This window comes from Acomys russatus, chromosome 12 (genome assembly GCF_903995435.1).
Source record: "Acomys russatus chromosome 12, mAcoRus1.1, whole genome shotgun sequence".
Lineage (NCBI taxonomy): Eukaryota > Metazoa > Chordata > Mammalia > Rodentia > Muridae > Acomys > Acomys russatus.
The window spans coordinates 44,435,578-44,453,385 of NC_067148.1; the positions used below are offsets into that span (position 1 = coordinate 44,435,578).

At 50.0% G+C, this 17,808-nt stretch overlaps 2 protein-coding genes across 2 annotated transcripts in view; one reads left to right on the plus strand and one right to left on the minus strand.

Annotated features, from left to right (window-relative positions):
* The window catches only part of Farp2 (FERM, ARH/RhoGEF and pleckstrin domain protein 2), a 100,054-nt gene extending 97,691 nt beyond the window's left edge, over window positions 1–2,363 (plus strand). The window contains 4 exon segments of the mRNA XM_051153675.1: window positions 1,047–1,154; window positions 1,417–1,568; window positions 2,223–2,290; window positions 2,293–2,363. Coding sequence (XP_051009632.1) covers window positions 1,047–1,154; window positions 1,417–1,568; window positions 2,223–2,290; window positions 2,293–2,363 — 399 coding nt within the window.
* Window positions 2,364–3,138: 775 nt separating this feature from the next.
* Stk25 (serine/threonine kinase 25) lies at window positions 3,139–16,362 on the minus strand. The gene is made up of 12 exons (XM_051154388.1): window positions 16,169–16,362; window positions 15,916–16,001; window positions 10,002–10,232; window positions 8,710–8,766; window positions 7,878–7,986; window positions 6,992–7,149; window positions 6,719–6,904; window positions 6,398–6,543; window positions 5,944–6,058; window positions 5,480–5,551; window positions 4,335–4,471; window positions 3,139–3,645 (listed from the first exon to the last, which is right to left on the minus strand). The coding sequence occupies exons 2-12, from the start codon at window positions 15,943–15,945 to the stop codon at window positions 3,606–3,608; spliced, it is 1,281 nt and encodes a 426-aa protein (XP_051010345.1). The 5' UTR covers window positions 15,946–16,001; window positions 16,169–16,362; the 3' UTR covers window positions 3,139–3,605.
* Between the last annotated feature and the right edge of the window lie 1,446 nt (window positions 16,363–17,808).

A 17,808-nucleotide genomic window follows, 5' to 3' on the forward strand; every position in this document is an offset into this window, starting at 1 on the left:
CCCCTTCCCCTATGGGCAGAAACTAGTTTAGGTCTCACTTATCCAACCTCTTTGAAAAGGTACTTCACATCAAATGTCATCTGGTGTCTTGTAAGGACAGTCAAGGCAGAGAAAGCAGCTCATCTATGCTGGGATTAAAGGCCCATTTGCTGCCAGAGGACAGTACTCTCCCTGATCTGTTCACACCCCATTCTAGGCTCATGCTTACTCCTACTCTACTGGGCTAGGCTCCTGATTCTGGGGTGGGGTTAGGGGTGTCAGAACATAGCAAGTCCCTAGTGAGGCCTGAATACATACATACAAAGTAGAGAACTGTTGGGAAACTAGGCAGGACATATTACACACAGGCCCTGCAGACAGGAGAGGTCAGTGGGCTCGCTGGTACCTTCCAGACTCGATTCAATGTATTATCACTACCCACATCTTGCTCTCTTATAGCAAGTAAATGGTGTCTTTTGTCAGAAATTTTTACTATACATTATGAAAAGTATCCTACTTGAGTATTTGGGACATTGGTTCCCAGACAAACATCCAGCTTTCAGGTCTTAATTATGCCCAACCATGTTGATTTTGTGTGTGTGTATGTATATATATATGTGTGTGTGTGTGTGTGTGTGTATGTGTATACACACACACACACACACATATATGTATATTTGAGTTTGAGGCCAGCCTGGTCTACAAAGCAAGTCCAGGGCAGCCAAGATAGCACAGAGAAACCCTGTCTTGAAGAAAAAAGAAAAAAGGAAAAAGAAAAGAAAAGGTGAGCATCAGCCAGGTGTGTTGGCACATTGCTCTAATCCTTGCCCCTGGGAAGCAGAGCCAGGCAGATCTCTGAGTTTGAGACCAGCCTGATCTACAGGCCAGGGCTACACAGAGAAACCCTGTCTTGGGGAAGAAAAGAAAAAAAGATGCTGCTGAGTATAGCAGAGACCTGTGTGTGGATATTCTAGCTAGGTGGCAGGATCATGGAACTGGTGGCAGCTGCTGAGCCAGTCCCAGGATTAAGGTGAAGGCAAAGTGCTTTTGCCCTTTTCTACTTACAGAACCAGCTTTCAGGATATCTACTGAGAAAGTTCAAGAACAGCAATGGCTGGCAGAAGCTCTGGGTGGTTTTTACCAACTTCTGCTTGTTCTTCTATAAAACTCACCAGGTATGTTGGGCTTAAGGAGTCCAGGCACAGAGTACAAAACACATACGTATCTCCTTATCTACTTCAGTGTGATGCTGATTCCACCATCACGGCACCTTCTCTATGAAAGTAGAATTAGTACAGGGTCCTCTGTACAAACTACCATTTCTTGGGAGAGCCAGTGGTTATCAAGTGAATAGCTTGGGAGGGACACAGATTAATGGGCCCCTCTCCAGTGTGCACCCCAGCCCTCAGTGACCCTGTTCCTTGTGCTGACTTCCAGGATGACTACCCCCTGGCCAGCCTCCCACTACTGGGTTACAGTGTGAGCCTTCCCAGGGAGGCTGACAGTATCCACAAAGACTACGTTTTCAAGCTCCAATTCAAATCTCACATCTACTTCTTCCGGGCTGAGAGCAAGTACACATTTGAAAGGTGATTCTGCCATGCTTCTTTTGTTTGTTGCTATTCATAGAGCAAGAGGCAAATTTCCCAGATCCTAAAAACCAAGGGTCAAGAAATGCTTTCATGGTTTTGTTTTCAGTGTATGCTGTTTGTATGTGAACAACCAGTGTACATAGACATATGCACATACATACTGTGACCAAAGGAAAACTTCAGAAGCCATCCTTCCCCGCCCCCACCCCCAACATATACTAAACTTTTTACTGTGGGGAAGGCACATGTGCCACTAATGTGTGGAGGTCAGAGGACAACTTTGTAGTTAGTTTCTGCCATGTAGCTTTGTGTAGGTTCTGGGGCTTGAACTCAAGATGCCAGGCTTGCAGGGCAAGTGCTGTTACCTGGTGAGGCACAGCACTGAGCCAGTCCACCTTGTTTTTTAAAGACAAGCGTCTCACTTGGAGCTTACTGATTAGGTGAGCGGGCCCGCTGAGCAGTGACTCCATTTCCACCTCCTCAGTGATGGAATTACAAGTGCATCCACATCACGCCTGGCTTTTTACTCAGGGGATAGGGCTGAAACTCAGTTCCTCATGCTTGCACAGCAGGGACTTCACTGACTAGCTATGTTTTTAATCATTCTTGGGAAGGCTGAGTATCTGCCCACTGGTTTGACCCTTTCTACAGGTGGATGGAAGTCATTGAAAGGGCCAGCAGCTCATCAGGAAGACCCTCAAGTTTTGCTCAGGACTGCTCATATCTCCAGGACTGGAGGCAGAGGTCAGAAGAAAGGAATGTCCTTCACCCTGCATAGACAAGAACCTCTGACAGAGGCTGGCATGGAGTGTAGGCACCATCCCTGGAGCTGAACAGCCAGAGCCATCTTCCCACCAGGTGACAGGTGGCGTTGATCCTAGAATGGGCTTCTCAAAACCTCTAGGAGGGGCTCTGCCCTTCCCTCAACCTCCAGGAACAGTGAAGACTCATGATGGCTGGGGTACATGTGGGAGATCCATAAAAAGGAAATGGGGGTGTCATGAGCATGGCCCTGCTAAAGACTGGCCCCAGACACAAGATGGGTCATTTCAACTTCTACCTGTAGCACCAATAGCCTCAGACAAGCATTATATACTCAGGCTTGTGTGATGCACTCATGTTGCTCTAAGGGTTAGCGTCTAGATCATAGCAAAACAAGAGTATAGCAAAAGTGACTCTGGCTCCTATCCCACATACCCTCTAGACCAGTGAAAACCAAAGACCACCCACCCAAGGCCTAGGAGGGTAGGCCTCTCATTAGTTCCCAGAATTTTTTATCAACTGACTCCTGTTCACCCATGTGACTTAAAATAAAAGGCCATCTCCTCACTCACCAGCATCCCCCCTCTGCCTTAACTTTGTTCTCCAGAAGGCCACCAGAAACTGCCAGGTTATATGACAACATTTAGAAGGGACACTGTTCAAAGGCTACAGAAACCCCATCTGGCCTGGCTCTGTACATCAGAATGTCTCCAATCCAGGTCTTTATTGAAATGGTAGGGCTTTCACTGCTCTATGAAAACTAACACTGTCAGAATACTTAGCAAGTTCAGATTTTCTTTTTAAAAAAAAAAAAAAAAGCCCAAAATATTCTGGACGATTCGAGTACTCATGAGAACACACAGTACCTGAACTGACACCACAAGGCAAATTATGACCATCTTGGACCCTTATGAGCCCTGAAGACAATGTCCCTGGTGTAGAGGAAGAGCCAGAGCTGCCCAGTAGTTGCTTTGCTCCTTGGTCTAGCAGCTGCAGGGGCCCAGGAGTCTAAAAGGTCACACCAAATTGCTGCCCAGTCATCCAAGGTCTCTGGGCTACCTATCATAGCTTCAGTCAACCCAGGAGGTGAGCACAGTTGAGTGGCTGCTGTGCAGGGCAGAAGGAAGGTAACCTGGCTTGTGAAGCCTACAGGCTGGCCAGTCTTTGCAGCTGCAACACAGCACAAGAGGGCTTCCAAGTCAGTGTTTTCGAGCTCAAAACAAAAAGCATTCTTCCCCCTCTCTGTGAAAAGCAGTGCATTCAGATGGTTGCTCAGCGGGTAGATGTCAGGTGGTTCCTGCTGTGTGAGAACCTGTAAGTGAAAGGTACCATTACCACTCCTGGACTTTGCTTCCTGGACATGCACTTTAGCAACACCTCACAGCATTAGTTAGCAGCAGCATCTCACAGGATGGAAGATGTCCTCAGTGTTTCAGGATCAGTGCCAACTAGACCAAACCCTGCTGCTCCTAAGAACCATTACGCTGGGTCTCTCAGTGTGCAAGAGGATAAGGGAGGAGGAACTGGTACATCTGCCTGTAACCAGGCTGGGAACTTGAGCCTATGGGGCTACCAAGGAAAGCTCAGTATTTGTCCTGCCTGTCCCTTCACAGGCATGAGTCAGCTCAGAGCTCCCCATCAGAAGCAGACAAGCCGTCGGCTTACAAATCATCTACGCTGTTCCTGGGATACAGAACCTCTAGGAAGCCACCAAGTAGAAAGGTCAGGAGTCAGCTACACACAATACTCTTGTCACTGAGCCATTTTGTCACTGGAACTCTGTCCAGACACTGCCTGAAACTGAGTCCAACCTTCATGCATAGCTCAAAGCCACAAGAGGCCCACTTGCCTCTCTAACTCCAGAGGCAAAAATGACAAAGAGCATGCTAACCCTGACAAAAGAGGACTGAACCAGCTGCTCCCAAGAACAAGCTCCAGGCTTCATTTTCTGTTCAGTTCCCCCACGAAGGTATCTTTGCCAGGTTGGGGCACTGTGCTCACCTCTGCACACGCTCCACGAGATGCACCATCAGCTTGTCTGAGATGCCAGGACAGGATTCCTCAGCCAGGCTGAAGGCATTCTCTAGCTCCTCCAGGGCACCCACGCTCCCGCCGCTCTGCTTGTGCTTCTCTTTGAGCTGCAGAAGAGATCATGTACCTAACTGGCATCATGTACCTAACTGACATCTTACCTTAGACCCACACAAAGCAAGAAGGCAGCATTCATAGGCAGTGCTCCCTGCCCTGTTGATGGGGGCTCTGGTGGCCCTCCCACCTCAAGGATCCTCCCACCCCGACCTGGGTTCTTAAGAAGTCAGAGCTGTATTGTTTCTTACAGACTGAAGGTCAGCAAAGAACAAGTGGATCCGGTCTGATTTAGAAATTAGCACAGTAACTCTTGAGTATACAAGGACTTTGACAGACATCCCAGATCAGACTACAAAGTTCCAGTAACCATTCCTGGGAGTTCAGCTCCTGAATGTACTCTTACCTAAGGAGTCATCTTCTCAGCCCTGAGCAACACTGCGTGCTACCTACAGCACAGCCCTAAGTGGCTGCTCCTACTGTGGCTAAGGTTACTACCAAATCTTACTCTACTCACTCTGCTGTTCCCATTCACGTATATCCTGTCCTCCCTCCCTGGTCTCCAGTGGCTGGTGTCATCCACTGAGTGACAACTTACTGCCTGAGCTTCAAAACCATATGTGAGCATTCATTTCTGGCTATACTCTATTTCTGAGGACGGCTTTGACATAAGGCATAAGGTCATGTGGCCACCAAGATTCACCTCCCTGGCCTAGGACAGACCCAACAACAATTCTTTGTCTTCCTTCACAGAAGAATCATGTGTTGGTTGGACATTACCAACCAACCAACCAACACAGTAGTACTGTAATGCCAAAGGACCTTAGCAGGGAATACAAAAGGGTGGCTCTTCCCAGTGGTTTATGGTATGGTCCTTCTACTCAGGAAGCTGGACCCACAAGCCTGTGCATAACCAGCTGCAGTAGACCCAGAAATCAAATGCATAAAGCCCAGGCTCAGGGCCCACTAGAACATCACACCACAGCTCTACAGGGAGCACCTGTAGAACAGCACACGCTGCCCCCCACGACCCTGTGGCATGCTGCCAACCCTACTCTCACCTCTCCAAAGACAGGCCGGACTAGCGTGGACAAGCACTGGGACCTTGGCTGTCTCTTGATAGGCTCAGCAGGCTGCAAGAGGGAAAGCAAGGCACTGGGTACATGGAGATAAGAGAGGCTCCATCTCCTCTTCTCAATCTTTAGCTTGAGCAGGCTAACAGCACATACCAGGAGTCAACTCCCAAACTACAAGGCAGTCCAAGCCATCAGTTCACATCAGATCTGCACCAAAGCACCAGCAGACCCAGGCTTCAGCATGACTCCTAGATAGCGCAATGCCACTCTGCACTTAGAAGCTACCTGCTCTACCCTGTCCTTCCCAAGCTCTTTGCCCAGACCCCAGATAACTGTTTAATATAGCCCTAGCTGACCTCCTCAAAGCCCAGTCTACATCTGCTGCCCCATGAAGCTGAGGCAGGGCTGGTACATACAGGGCAGTGCTCTGGCCCAGGGCATGAACAGACCTTCTGTGAGCTGTGCAGAGCAGTCCCCTTGTGCAGCTTGCTATGTGGACTTGGCCGGATGGTTGGGGGAAACGTCCAGATGGGACCCTGCTCCCCATCCTCAGCCTCGCCATCACTAAAGAAGATAAAGAATCAGAAGAGCTGGTGGAGACAGGGCTGGGAATAACCATGGTACCAAGATACATCTTATTTCTTTGAGGCAGCCTCTTGGCCTAGGCCCTAGACAGTGGGCAGAACGGTGTCCAGGCTGCAGCATTTAGGTGATAGCCAAAAGGTCCTCTCCTTCAGCCTGAAGGTTCCATGCCCATTATCAGCCCCCACTCTAGCAACTAGCTCCAAGCCCTGCCTCTGGAGAGAAGAATCCTGCTCCAGCCCCCCCAGCCCCACCCCCATTTCACCCCCACTGGCACCAAAGCACCCAGGGAACTCTTGAGGACAAAAAAAAAGGCCCTACATGTCAGATTCCTCAGAACTGGACTCCTCGCCATGCCCCTCAGACTTCCAGCGCTTGTAACGGTCAATGAGTTCAGTGAGAAAAGAGGTCTTCTTGGTGTAGCGTGTGATGAATTTGTGCTTCAGGAGCTCCTTGGCAGTGGGTCTCTGCCAGGGAGACAGATACAGTCAGAGCTGAGTTCACCCTCACAACAGACACAAGGAAGAACAGGCAGGGATGTGAAGACTGGGCCCTGTCCCACCCCAAGTTAACATCTTCTCTTCATACACTTCCCCAAGACCCTCATCTGCCTGGGGTGGCACAAGTGGGAATAGGCCTTACGAATCGTGGGTCCTTATTGAGGCAGGCCTCTACAAACTCCTTGAATGGTTTGCTGTGGTGGCCCTCCAACGTGGGTGGGTTGTTCTTGGGAATCAGGAACAGGACACGCATAGGGTGGAGGTCAGAGTTTGGTGGCTCCCCCTTGGCCAGCTCAATGGCTGTGATGCCCAGGGACCAGATGTCAGCCTAGACGGGGTATATCACACAGGACAGTTGCTACATGCAACATTTGAGCTGGTAGCAGTGTACTCCTACCTCCCACCCAGAACTCACCTTGAAGTCATAGGCCGACTGCTTGATAACCTCAGGTGCCATCCAGAAAGGAGTACCCACAAATGTGTTCCTCTTGATTTGTGTGTCTGTGAGCTGCCCAGCCACTCCGAAGTCTGCCAGCTTCACATCACCCTGCTCTGAGAGCAGCACGTTGGCAGCTGCTCAATACAGGACAGGTGGGCATCATCCTTGGCTCCACAGCGCCCCCGATGTAACCCTGCATGCAACTCCCTGACCAGTGATGAGGTGGTATCCCCTGCCCCCTGGGGACAGCAGCAGAAACATCTTGGGACCTCAGTTTTCCTTGCCAGTGGCCACTGCTGGCAGAAGCAGGCAAGCTGGGGGACCTACAAGAGCATTCCTGGCCTTGCTCCAGGGCCTGCCATGTTTGTGTTTTCTAACAACCCCCCAAAACAGTGACCCTAACTGACATGGCCAGTCAAGAAGTCCATCACTGCCTACAGCACCCCTCACTGTGACATAAGGCTTAGCTGTCCTCACGAAGTCATTCGTGGTGGGCTGGCTCACACAATGGTATCACATAGATTCCCACCTGCGCCAAGTCAAGGCTCCTGCCATATACTAGTACACAGACGGCTTCCTTCTCATATGTGAAGACCAAGGTGGCATGAGAGAGACTAGGAAGGTTTTGCTAGGCTGGAGAAGTAGCTCAGTAGCACAATGTTTGCTTAATGTGCACAATCCACCCACAGTGTGGCCACTTAAAAAAAAGTAAAAAGCAAGACAGACACCTCCTCCCCCAGTTTCCAGGTGGCAGAAGAGCTCCCCAAATCCCATGCCTTAAGGAACCACAATCTACTGGCTCCACAAGCCTGTCTCTTTCTAGGTCAAGGGCAGAACTGCAGCCATGCCCACCCCGCAGGACCTTTGATGTCTCGATGGATCTTGCGCTCTGAGTGCAGATAATCCAAGCCCTTCAGGATCTCCCGCAAGATGGTGGCAATATAGGTCTCCTCCAGTGGACCAGGTTTCAGCTGAAGGAAGACATCAGGGAAGAACCTCAGTGCAGCTGCCACACCCATACCACCACGGCACCTGAGCTCCACCACCCACCAACACCTGAGTCCTTGCAGAAGTCTGAGGCCTTTGGGTTCCTTAGTTCCTATTGGTTCAGCTGTCAACGATAAAGGGGGAAGTAAGGCGACATGGGGTGACAGGCTGTTTTCAGAAAACCTAAGAGCTACTTTAAACTTTTCTGTGACTGTAAAGATAAGAACAGATTCTTGCCGGGTGTGGTGGCATACGCCTTTAATCCCAGCACTCAGGAGGCAGAGGCAGGTGGATCACTGAGAGTTCAAGGCCAGCCTGGTCGACAAAGTGAGTCCAGGACAGCCAAGGCTACACAGAGAAAACCTGTCTCGGGGAAGAAAACAAAAGCAAAAAAAAAAAACAACAACAACAAAAAGCCCACGTTCTTAACCATTGCCCTCTTATTCGTCTAGGGCTTTAACTGTGCCTATGCCCCTAGCCCAGCAGAGGCTCAGGTCTCTTTGAGCATAAAGCAGGGCAAGATAAACAGTGACTTGTTTTGGGAATTGACAACTCCTGATTAACATAAAGCACTATGACCATGGACAGGTAGCCTGAGAAAGCCCAGCAACCTAAAAGTTTGCAGGGCAGTGGCTCCTGGGACACTGAAAGACCACCCACCCCGTCACCCCCACAGCAAGCTGCTCATTGCTAAAGCCTGAACTTACCAGGTCCAGTGCAGAGCCACCACCCAGGTACTCCATGATAATCCATAGCTTGGTGCTCTGGGAGCAGAGAAACCTGTCAGTGCCTGGGCAGCAAATGAAGGGGAAATACCCAAGTGTGGAGTCCACAGGCCACTCCCCTCTAACTCTACTGAAAGTAGTGAGCTAGGGGCTCGGCTACACAGCAACTATCCCAGGCTAATCCCTGGCAGGAACCCCAAATAGGAGTGTGCTCTAGCCAGTCACGGTAGTGAATACTATTATCCCAACACTTGGAAGGGTCAGAACTTCAAAGACAGATTGGGCTACATGAGACCTTGTGCTTATAAAAGGGGGAAGAAGGGCTAGAGAGAGGGCTTAAAGGTTAAGAGCACTTGCTGCTCTTTCAGAAGACCCAAGGTCAACTCTCAACACCCACATCAGGTAGCTCACAAAGGCCTGTAACTCCAGTATCAGGAGGATCCAACACCCTCTCTGGCCTCCTCAGATACACACACATAAACTCATGTGCACATACCCTTACCCAACACATACTGGTAAAAAAAATTAATTAAAAAAAAAATTTTTTTAAAGGAGGTCCAAGCCAGGCATTTTGATGCATGCTTTTAATCTAGGGAGAAAGGAGCAGGTGGATATCTGAGTTTAAGGCCAACCTAGTCCACAAAGTGAATTACACAGTGAGACCCTATCTCAACAAAAACTCACCAAAAAGAAAACAAAAAAGGAGGGCTAGAACGGTTGACATACATTTGGGGGGGGGGCAGGGTTGACATACATTTTAATCCCAGCACTTGGAGACAGGGGCAGGCAGATCGCTTGTGAGTTCAAGGCCAGCCTGGTCTACATAAGCCCTGTCTAGGGGGAAGAGCAAGAAAAAAGGCCTCACTGACCACCCAGCTACCATACCTCTGGTACAGGCACCTGGGAGACAGACCAAGTGCTCAGAGCAGTAGTTCAGTCTATTACAATAGTCCAAGTGCCCTACAGGCAGTCCTGAAAAGTATTTACTGCTTGCAGGGACCCCTCAGACTGTGCCTAGGAGTACCCACACATAGAGAGCTAGGTCATATGACCACTTTAGAGCCAACTGACCCTTGTAGATTGGCAATTCTCAAGAAAGTAGGCTTTTTTGTGAAGCTGAGCTATCAGGGAGGGCCCCTCTGTCGTTCCAGAGGAATTCCCATGTGAACTCCTTCAGTGATCTCCCCTATCCTTGAGCAGTATTAATCCCTCTGGAAACAGAAGAAAACCTGACACAGAACCTTCAAAATCCCTCCCCGCCCCCTTGTAGGCACCTTCAGGTAGGAGCCGAAGTAGCGGGTGATGTAAGGACTATCACACTGGCTAAGCACAGTGATCTCCTGTTGGATGTCCTCAATCTCATCCTCAGCCTCTTCCAGGTCAATGATCTTGATGGCCACCACCTCCTTGGTGTGGTTGTCGATGCCCTTGTACACCTCCCCAAACGAGCCCTTGCCAATTCGGTCAAGCTTGGTGAAGAGTTCCTCTGGGTCCACACGAGAATGCTATAATAGAAGCCAATAAGGACAGAAGGTTGGGACAGCATGGGCAACACCCACTAGAGAAAATACTAGACAGGAAAAGGCTGCCCTGATGACTAAGGGCAAGGCTCATTGCAAGGAGCTGAAGAGAACACACTTTGATTCTTTTCTGGCTTCTTTATCCTTTGTTCAGAAAACCTAAACATAGCTTTCCACTCTGCAAGTGACCCTACAGTCAATGGATTTGACAGTGAATCCGGATGGAGACTCTGAGCCTTAAGTAATAGTGCATCTCAAGGTGCCCTCGGCAGCTGTCTAATACGGAGCCAGGCCAAGACCTAACAGGAATAACAGAAGTATGTGTGTGTAAGAGGGTATTTTAAAACTCACTTTACTATAAGTCTAAAGCCATTCTTTAAAAAACCCAAATGATTAAAAATAATGTGAGTTGGAAAGGTGGCTTGGTGGCTAAGAGCACATACTGTTCTTGCAGAGGACAAGGGTTCAATTTTCAAAATTGCCTGTTAACTTCAGCTCCAGGGAATCCTATACTCTCACATGGGCATACCCCACATAGACACATACATAATTTTAAAACAAATAAAAGTAAAATTTTGCTGGGTATGGTGGTGAACACCTGTAGTGCCACCTTTAGAGGCAGAGATAGGTAGATTTTTGAGTTTGAGGCTAGCCTGTTTCTATAAAGTGAGTTCTAAGACAGCTAGGGCTAAACAGAGAAACCCTGTCTTGAAAATTTAAAAAAATAAAATGAAGCCAGGCATGGTGACACACACCTGTAATCCCAGCATTCGGGCAGGCAGAGGCAGGTAGCTTTCTGTGAGTTCAAGGCCAGCCTGGTCTACAAAGAGAGCCCAGGACAGCCACAGCTACACAGAGAAACTCTGTCTCCAAAAGAGAAGAAAAGCCAGACATGGTGGCACACACCTTTAATCCCAGCACTTGGGAGTCAGAGGCAGGCAATCTCTGAGTTCAAGGCCAGCCTGGTGTACAAAGCGAGTCCAGGACAGCCAGGGCTGTTACACAGAGAAACCCTGTCTTGAAAAACCAAAAGAAAAAAAAAAAAAAAAGGAAAATTAAAACTTTAAGTTTTCCACACTCCTAAAAGCTACATCCTTCCAGGTGTGGTGACACAGCCCTTTAATCCTAGCACTTCGGAGACAGAGGAAGGCGAATCACTGTGAGTTCAAGGCTAGCCTGGTCTACAAGAGTCTAGGACAGCCAAGGCTACACAGAGAAACTCTGTCTCGAGGGGAAAATAAGCTACACTTACTTAAGTATAGCTCCACTCCCAAATCAGTCCTCTAGACAGCTACACCCTCATACCAGCACTGGGTTGAGCACTTGCTCAGATGCTTGATCTAGATACTCAACACGCAAAGCTGCACTACATGGTTCTCAGCTTACACAAATAAGACCCATCATTGCTGAGCCAAGCACTTTGAAGGACTGTGGTTTAAAGAGCAGTACACTACAAGAGTCAGGATGGCAAAAGTACGTCCTCTGTCCAAACCACTCTAGTTTTGAACCACAGCCGCCTCCGGGAACTGAGATACCCCTCGGCTGCACTGAAAAGGAAAAAGTAGAGAGCTTCTCCCAGGGCCACCACTGAGTGTTCCTATCCCTGCCTGCCTGTGCTACCTGGTACTCTTTTTCTTTTCTTTTTCTTTCTTTTTTTTTTTGGTTTTTCGAGACAGGGTTTCTCTGTGTAGCCTTGACTGTCCTGGACTCACTTTGTAGACCAGGCTAGCCTCGAACTCACAGCGATCCGCCTGCCTCTGCCTCCCGAGTGCGGGGATTAAAGGTGTGCGCCACCACACCCGACCTCTACCTGGTACTCTTGAAAAGGACATATTTATTCTCCATACCACTGACCAAGCTAGCACAAGACCTGGGGATAGGAATACTGAGTCTCATCCAGTTTTTCAGCCCTGTTAGGTTTCATCTCTATTAGGTAATGCTCCCCCAAAAAGCATGTCCCCCAACAGGATTTTGGTGCCAATTAGAAGGAACCAAACAGAGCTGGTGAGATTGTTCATTTAGTAAAGATACTTGCCACCAAGCCCAACAACCTGAGTTTGATTCCCTAGCCCCACGTCATGGAAGAAGAGAACTCACTCCCAGAAAGTTGTCCTGTGACCAACACATACAGGCCATGGTGCACACAGGGTGGGGTGGGGTGGAGATGTAGTTTTTAAAGAACAGCGCTAGAGAAATAACCCAGTGGCAGAGCACTTGCCTACCATGCCCAAGGCCTGGAGTTTAATCCCCAGCATGGAGAAAGATAAGACATGAAAAGGGAAAACCACATTTAGTTACAGCTGTGTAAGTTCTGATGCTGAAATCCCTTTGTGCTTACAGACTAGCGTGTCCTAGATGTTTACTATGTTCCTATGGAGCCTGTCCTCCAAGAATGAACATGGCTGCCCACTTCCCTGAGGCCTAATGCCTCAGCCCCTTCTCCCAGAGCAGAGCAACTAGTCTCGGAGACCTGATTAAACCCAATCTAAGATTTTCCAGAGATATTTCAATCTGAAATTGCCAACTAACTACATTCCTAAGGTTTTGAACCATGAAAGAAGTAATGGAATGACACAGAATGATATTTCCCAGACTCTTTACAGGCCAAGAACTCTGCAGAGCAAGACGAGGTGGAGCAGCAGAGAGTGAAGTTTGAGGAAAAGCTCTAGGAACAAGGGCAGTGTCTTAACACAGAAGTCATCTGATCTTTCCAAGCAAAGCTGCCTTCATGAAGCCTGAGTATGTGCCACTGACCTCCACTGCAGGGCCCAGAGCGGGCATTCTAGCAGACCAGCTGTGGTAATCATACAGACCCTACTTTGGCCAGGGGGCTAGAGAGATGGCTCAGTGGTTAACAGTACTTGCTAGTCTTGCAGAAGACTTGGACTTGCTTCCCAATACCCACATGATCTCAAGTACTGCCCGCATGTGGTGCGCATGCATACATACAGGTTCTCACATACATACACACATACAAGTAAATGAATCTTATTTTTTTATAAAAGGAAGGAAGGAACCGGGCGTGGTGGCACACCCCTTTAATCCCAGCACTCAGGAGGCAGAGGCAGGCAAATCGCTGTCAGTTTGAGGCCAGACTAGTTTACAAAGTGAGTCCAAGACAGCCAAGGCTACACAGAGAAACCTTGTCCCGAAAAACCTAATAAAATAAGAAGAAGAAGGAGGAGGAAGGAAAAGACAAAGAAGATCAAGACCAGAAGATAGCTCAGTGGGTAAAAGCACTTGTCACCAACAAACGATCTGCATTTGATCCCTTGACCCACATGGTAGGTGAGAACCAACTCTCGTAAGTAGTCTCCTAACATCTACCCTGTTGTATGTATACCTCAGTCTCCTGCCACTTCATGTCTCGGCAGTGGCCACTCCTGCTCAAAGCCAGCCCTGAAAGCCAGTGCAGAATAAGGTCCACATTGCAGACCTTTTTGGCACTGCCTGTTTCTACTCCAACAAGCCCCAGAACACTTTCTCACATCCTCCCACCACTTAGCCCCCACTGCCTCCTCAGCTGCTACAGCCCCACCATGTGTGGTTTTGAGACACCTGGAGAGCCATCTCACAGAAATCTCCAGGAGATCTAGCTGGTGCCTTGACATTATACAGTCTTATTACTAATCCAGTCCAGTGCTTGCTAAAGCAGCCTAAGAAAGCCTGGAAGAGTGGAGCCAGAGGCTAACTACATAGTCCAGGACCAGTATTGTACCAATGCTCAGGAGCCCCTTTTCCTACCCCTCAGGCTCAGACAGCATGTCCTTCCACACTGCTCAGCCATATTGAGAATCCTTAACTGTCCTTCTCTGGGGGGACCTCAAGTCAGAACTGGTCTACCACAGCAGCCCAAGAATGGTACCTCAGGTCAGGCGTTCACTCACCACTGCCTCAGAAAAGGAGACAATAGCAGACCCCAAAGCCAGAGTTCTAGGCTTTCTACAATGAAGGTAGGAACCCCAGGCTTCAAGGTCCATGCTTTTTGGATGCCAACAACTGTAGACCAGGCAGCTTTTGCAGACTGTATGATAGGAACCTTCCTGGCATGGTTCTGACTGTGCCTACATTTTCCCAGCAGCCGAGTCCCAGGCCCTGCTGGTCAAAGACAGCTTGGCAGCATCCTGATCTGGGTGGTTCAGATCTCTCTTCTGGACAGGATCCACTATGAACCATCACTCAGGCGTTTAACTGGCTCTGTAGGGTTGAGACCCATCCTCTGCATTCCATCCTAGGGCTGTTATACCTACAGCCTCTTGCCTATATGCCAGCGTGCCTGCTGTGTGTCACCTCTCCAAAACAAAAGGAGCCGCCCAGTACACACCCTCAGCTTCCACCACACAAGTCACCCAGTGCTTGCCCATAACTATCTGGTCCTTCAGATATGGGCAGGAATTGGCCAGGTGAAGGGTAATCTAAGGCAGAAACACAGGCTATGGAGGGAAGTACAAGCCTTATCACACAAAAGAGGCAGGTTCATAGAACACCGTGGCAGCCATCTTGAGAGAAAACAGCCCTACTGAGGTTTTGTGTCACTTTCAGAAGCGAAGTATACCTAGGCTGGATATAGGGCCCTAAAAAGGCAAAAGGGTGCTTTCTCTCTTTGAGAAAGGTCCCCGAGCCGTCATACTTCTGCTCCTTCAATTTGTCATCCTGGGACCTACAGGAGCTAAGCCTAAGCCTTTTAAAAATAAGCTAGAGGCAGATTTGTCTCTCAGTGTGTTATATAATTAGAGGCAAAATGTCAAAAACTTATTTTAAAACGTGTTAGCTTCATTCAGCTTCAGTTTGCAAGCCCAAGATCCCATCTGTGACAGCTGGGCCAAAAACCCTACCCAACAGCTGTGAGGAGACTTCCAGGCTGGTATGGTTTCCTCCGAGGAGCCCTGCCTTCAGTTCCTGCCCACAAGCAGGACGGACGCGCTTCCTGTCTGCACACGGGGGGGGGGGGGGGGGGGGGGGGGGGGGGGGCTGCACTGTCCTTAAGAGCAGACTCCCTCACTGTGCAACTGTCAAGCTAGAGCCTAACCGAACGGAGCCAAAGCTGGGCATGGTGGGGCACACCTTTAACCCCAGCACTCGGGGGTGCGGGGGGGGGGGAGGCAAAGGCAGGCGGATCACTGTGAGTTCGAGGCCAGCCTGGTCAACAAAGCCAGTTCAGGACAGCCAAGACTACAAGAGAAACCCTGTCTCAAAACAGAACAAAACAAAACAAAAGCAAAGGCCACAGCTAAAGGGCTGTCACATCTGTTTTGAAATTGGGGGGTGGGGGGGGAGGGGAGAGAGGTCCAAAGAGAAAATCACCGAGTCCTCTAACCTCATACAGCCCTCATCTTTGTCGCCTGTGTGGTTCCCTGTTAGGATGACATCCCGTTAGCCGAAGAAGGAAAAGTCGATATTCTGGGAAGGCGCTCCAAGCTTGGGTCAGCCAGGTCCTACCCAGGGCGGCCCTGCACCTGTCCGCCACACCAGCTCCTGGGCAGAGCCCCTCCCTCACACAGCAGCGGTCCCCCGTGGGTCTTGTCTTCCGGGGGCGCTGGCTCGGCCGCTTTAGGCCCTCCGAAGACGCGCCCCAAGGTATATGGCCTCCGCCCCTCTCCCGCCTCCTGTGGAGAAATCCCCGCCAACACGAACCCCAGACTCTGGGCACACCGACGCCCACACTCACCTGGTGCGCGAAGCCCCTGAGGTGAGCCATGTCCCCGCCGACGTGACCTGTCCTTCGCAGCCGCTCCGCCCGCTCGCCTCAAGCACCTGCGAGAAACCGCAGGCCGCTTGGTCAAACAGCAACTCGGGGACCAGCTCCGTGGCGTCCCTCCACCCGCGACCTCCGGTCCCGCGCCCAAGGCCCCCGACCCGCCCTCAGGGCGTGCCTGGCCTCCCCAACATTCAGGGGAAGGAGGCCCGCTGGCAGCGCCCACCTCCGGGAGGCTCCATCCCAGACTCCCGGCCCGCTTCGCAGTCCGCACGGTAGCTCACACAGCAGATCGGTCGGCCGGAACGCCCAGGCCTCCCAGCCCGTGAGGTGGAGGCAGCGGCTACGAGCGGGTGTCGTGGCGAGCGCGAGGCTCTGTGGGACTAGGAGTCCCGCAGCCCGCCCGGTACCCCGGGCCCGTGAACTTGAGACTACAAGTCCCAGCAAGCTATGCAGTAGGTTACAGAGTTACATGGTGCCCTGCGGCCCTGAGGGCGTCAGACTACAAGTCCCAGCAGGCCATGGGGGCTGGGCCGTGGAGAGGCACTAGTGCGCCACTGGCTGGATTGGAACCTAGAATTCGCTCCTTGGGGCCACCTCTCCTTTCAGGCCGCGGGGTATGACTGGTGCAGCGCGTGGGTGTGCGCAGTCGCCTTAAGATCTTCCAGGCCTATTCCTTTATTCCTCCCATCACTTTCCCCAAACCTGTTTGCCAAGGCTCTGACACATTTTGTGCACATGAAGTCCAAACCCACATTACCCTCACATCCTGTCCAGCTTTAACCTCAGTGTGACCTTGTCCGCAGTTAGCAACACACATACTCTTAAGACTAGTTGCTCAGCACGGCCCATTCCTTAGGCAACTGCCTCAGTTTCCCTGTCTGTAAAGGGCCCTAGGACATGACTTGGTGCTAGGAAGACTTGTGTGGTCCTAGCAGGGTTTCCCAAGGCTAGAAGATGCCCTCCATCCTATGACGTCATGTGGGATCTGTCAGGAGTGATCAGTCGGCAGTCTCCTAGTGAGCCAAAGGAGGCAGATTTACCTCCAAACTGTCCATTTTCACTCAACGCCTATGACGGCTCAGTGCAAACCACCACAGCGCACCCTCTCTCCCACACAGGAAGGCTTTTGTTTCTGCGCCCTGGTGGATTTTCTTCCTGGGCACCATCCTGGAGCTTTCGCTAGTATTGCATCCAAAACAGCACCATGCATCTGACTCCCTTTCATCCCCAAACTTTACCACATGTGGATTAAGTTTTGTATGTTATGTTTTTCCCCAGAAGAAAGTAGATATGTAGCAAACAGGCCAGCATTGGGGCCTGCAGCACCATGGTCCCCCAGGCATAAATAATGGGGGGAAAGATTTCTATTGCTCCTGAAAAAGACCATCTGTGGGGTAGTCTAAATGGGATGTCTCCATCAAATCCCTCCCCTCAGACCTCATAGAAGGATCCAGAAAAGGAGGCAAAAGGAATGTGGGAGCCAGAGGGCATGGAGGACACCAGAGAATGGACCCCTAAACCAACTGAACAAAGCCCCTATAAACACACACAAGCTGAAGCAGCAAGCACAGGAGCTACACAGATCTGCACCAGGTCCTCTGCATATATATTGTAGCTTTCACTTTAGTATTTTTATGAGACTCCTGAGTATGTGAACATGGGGGTCTCCGACTCTTGAGTCTTCTCTTGGGGTTTTCCTTCTGGTGGTTTGCCTTGTCCAACTTCAGTGTGACGGTTTTTGTTTTAACTTATTATATTTGATTTTGTTTGTAAAAATCTATTTTCAATAAAATGAAAGAAAAAGAAAAAAAACAGAGCACTTGTTGCAAAGGACCATGTTTGATTCCCAGCATCCTCATGGAA

Excerpts from the sequence above, each read along its gene's own strand:
- Stk25 (XM_051154388.1), bottom strand. The coding sequence starts at position 15,945 with ATGGCTCACCTCAGGGGCTTCGCGCACCAG. Across the intron at positions 6,544-6,718 it reads TCAATAAGGACCCACGATTC|AGACCCACTGCCAAGGAGCT; the intron begins GTAAGGCCTATT and ends TCTCCCTGGCAG. Across the intron at positions 6,059-6,397 it reads AGTTCTGAGGAATCTGACAT|TGATGGCGAGGCTGAGGATG; the intron begins GTAGGGCCTTTT and ends TATCTTCTTTAG.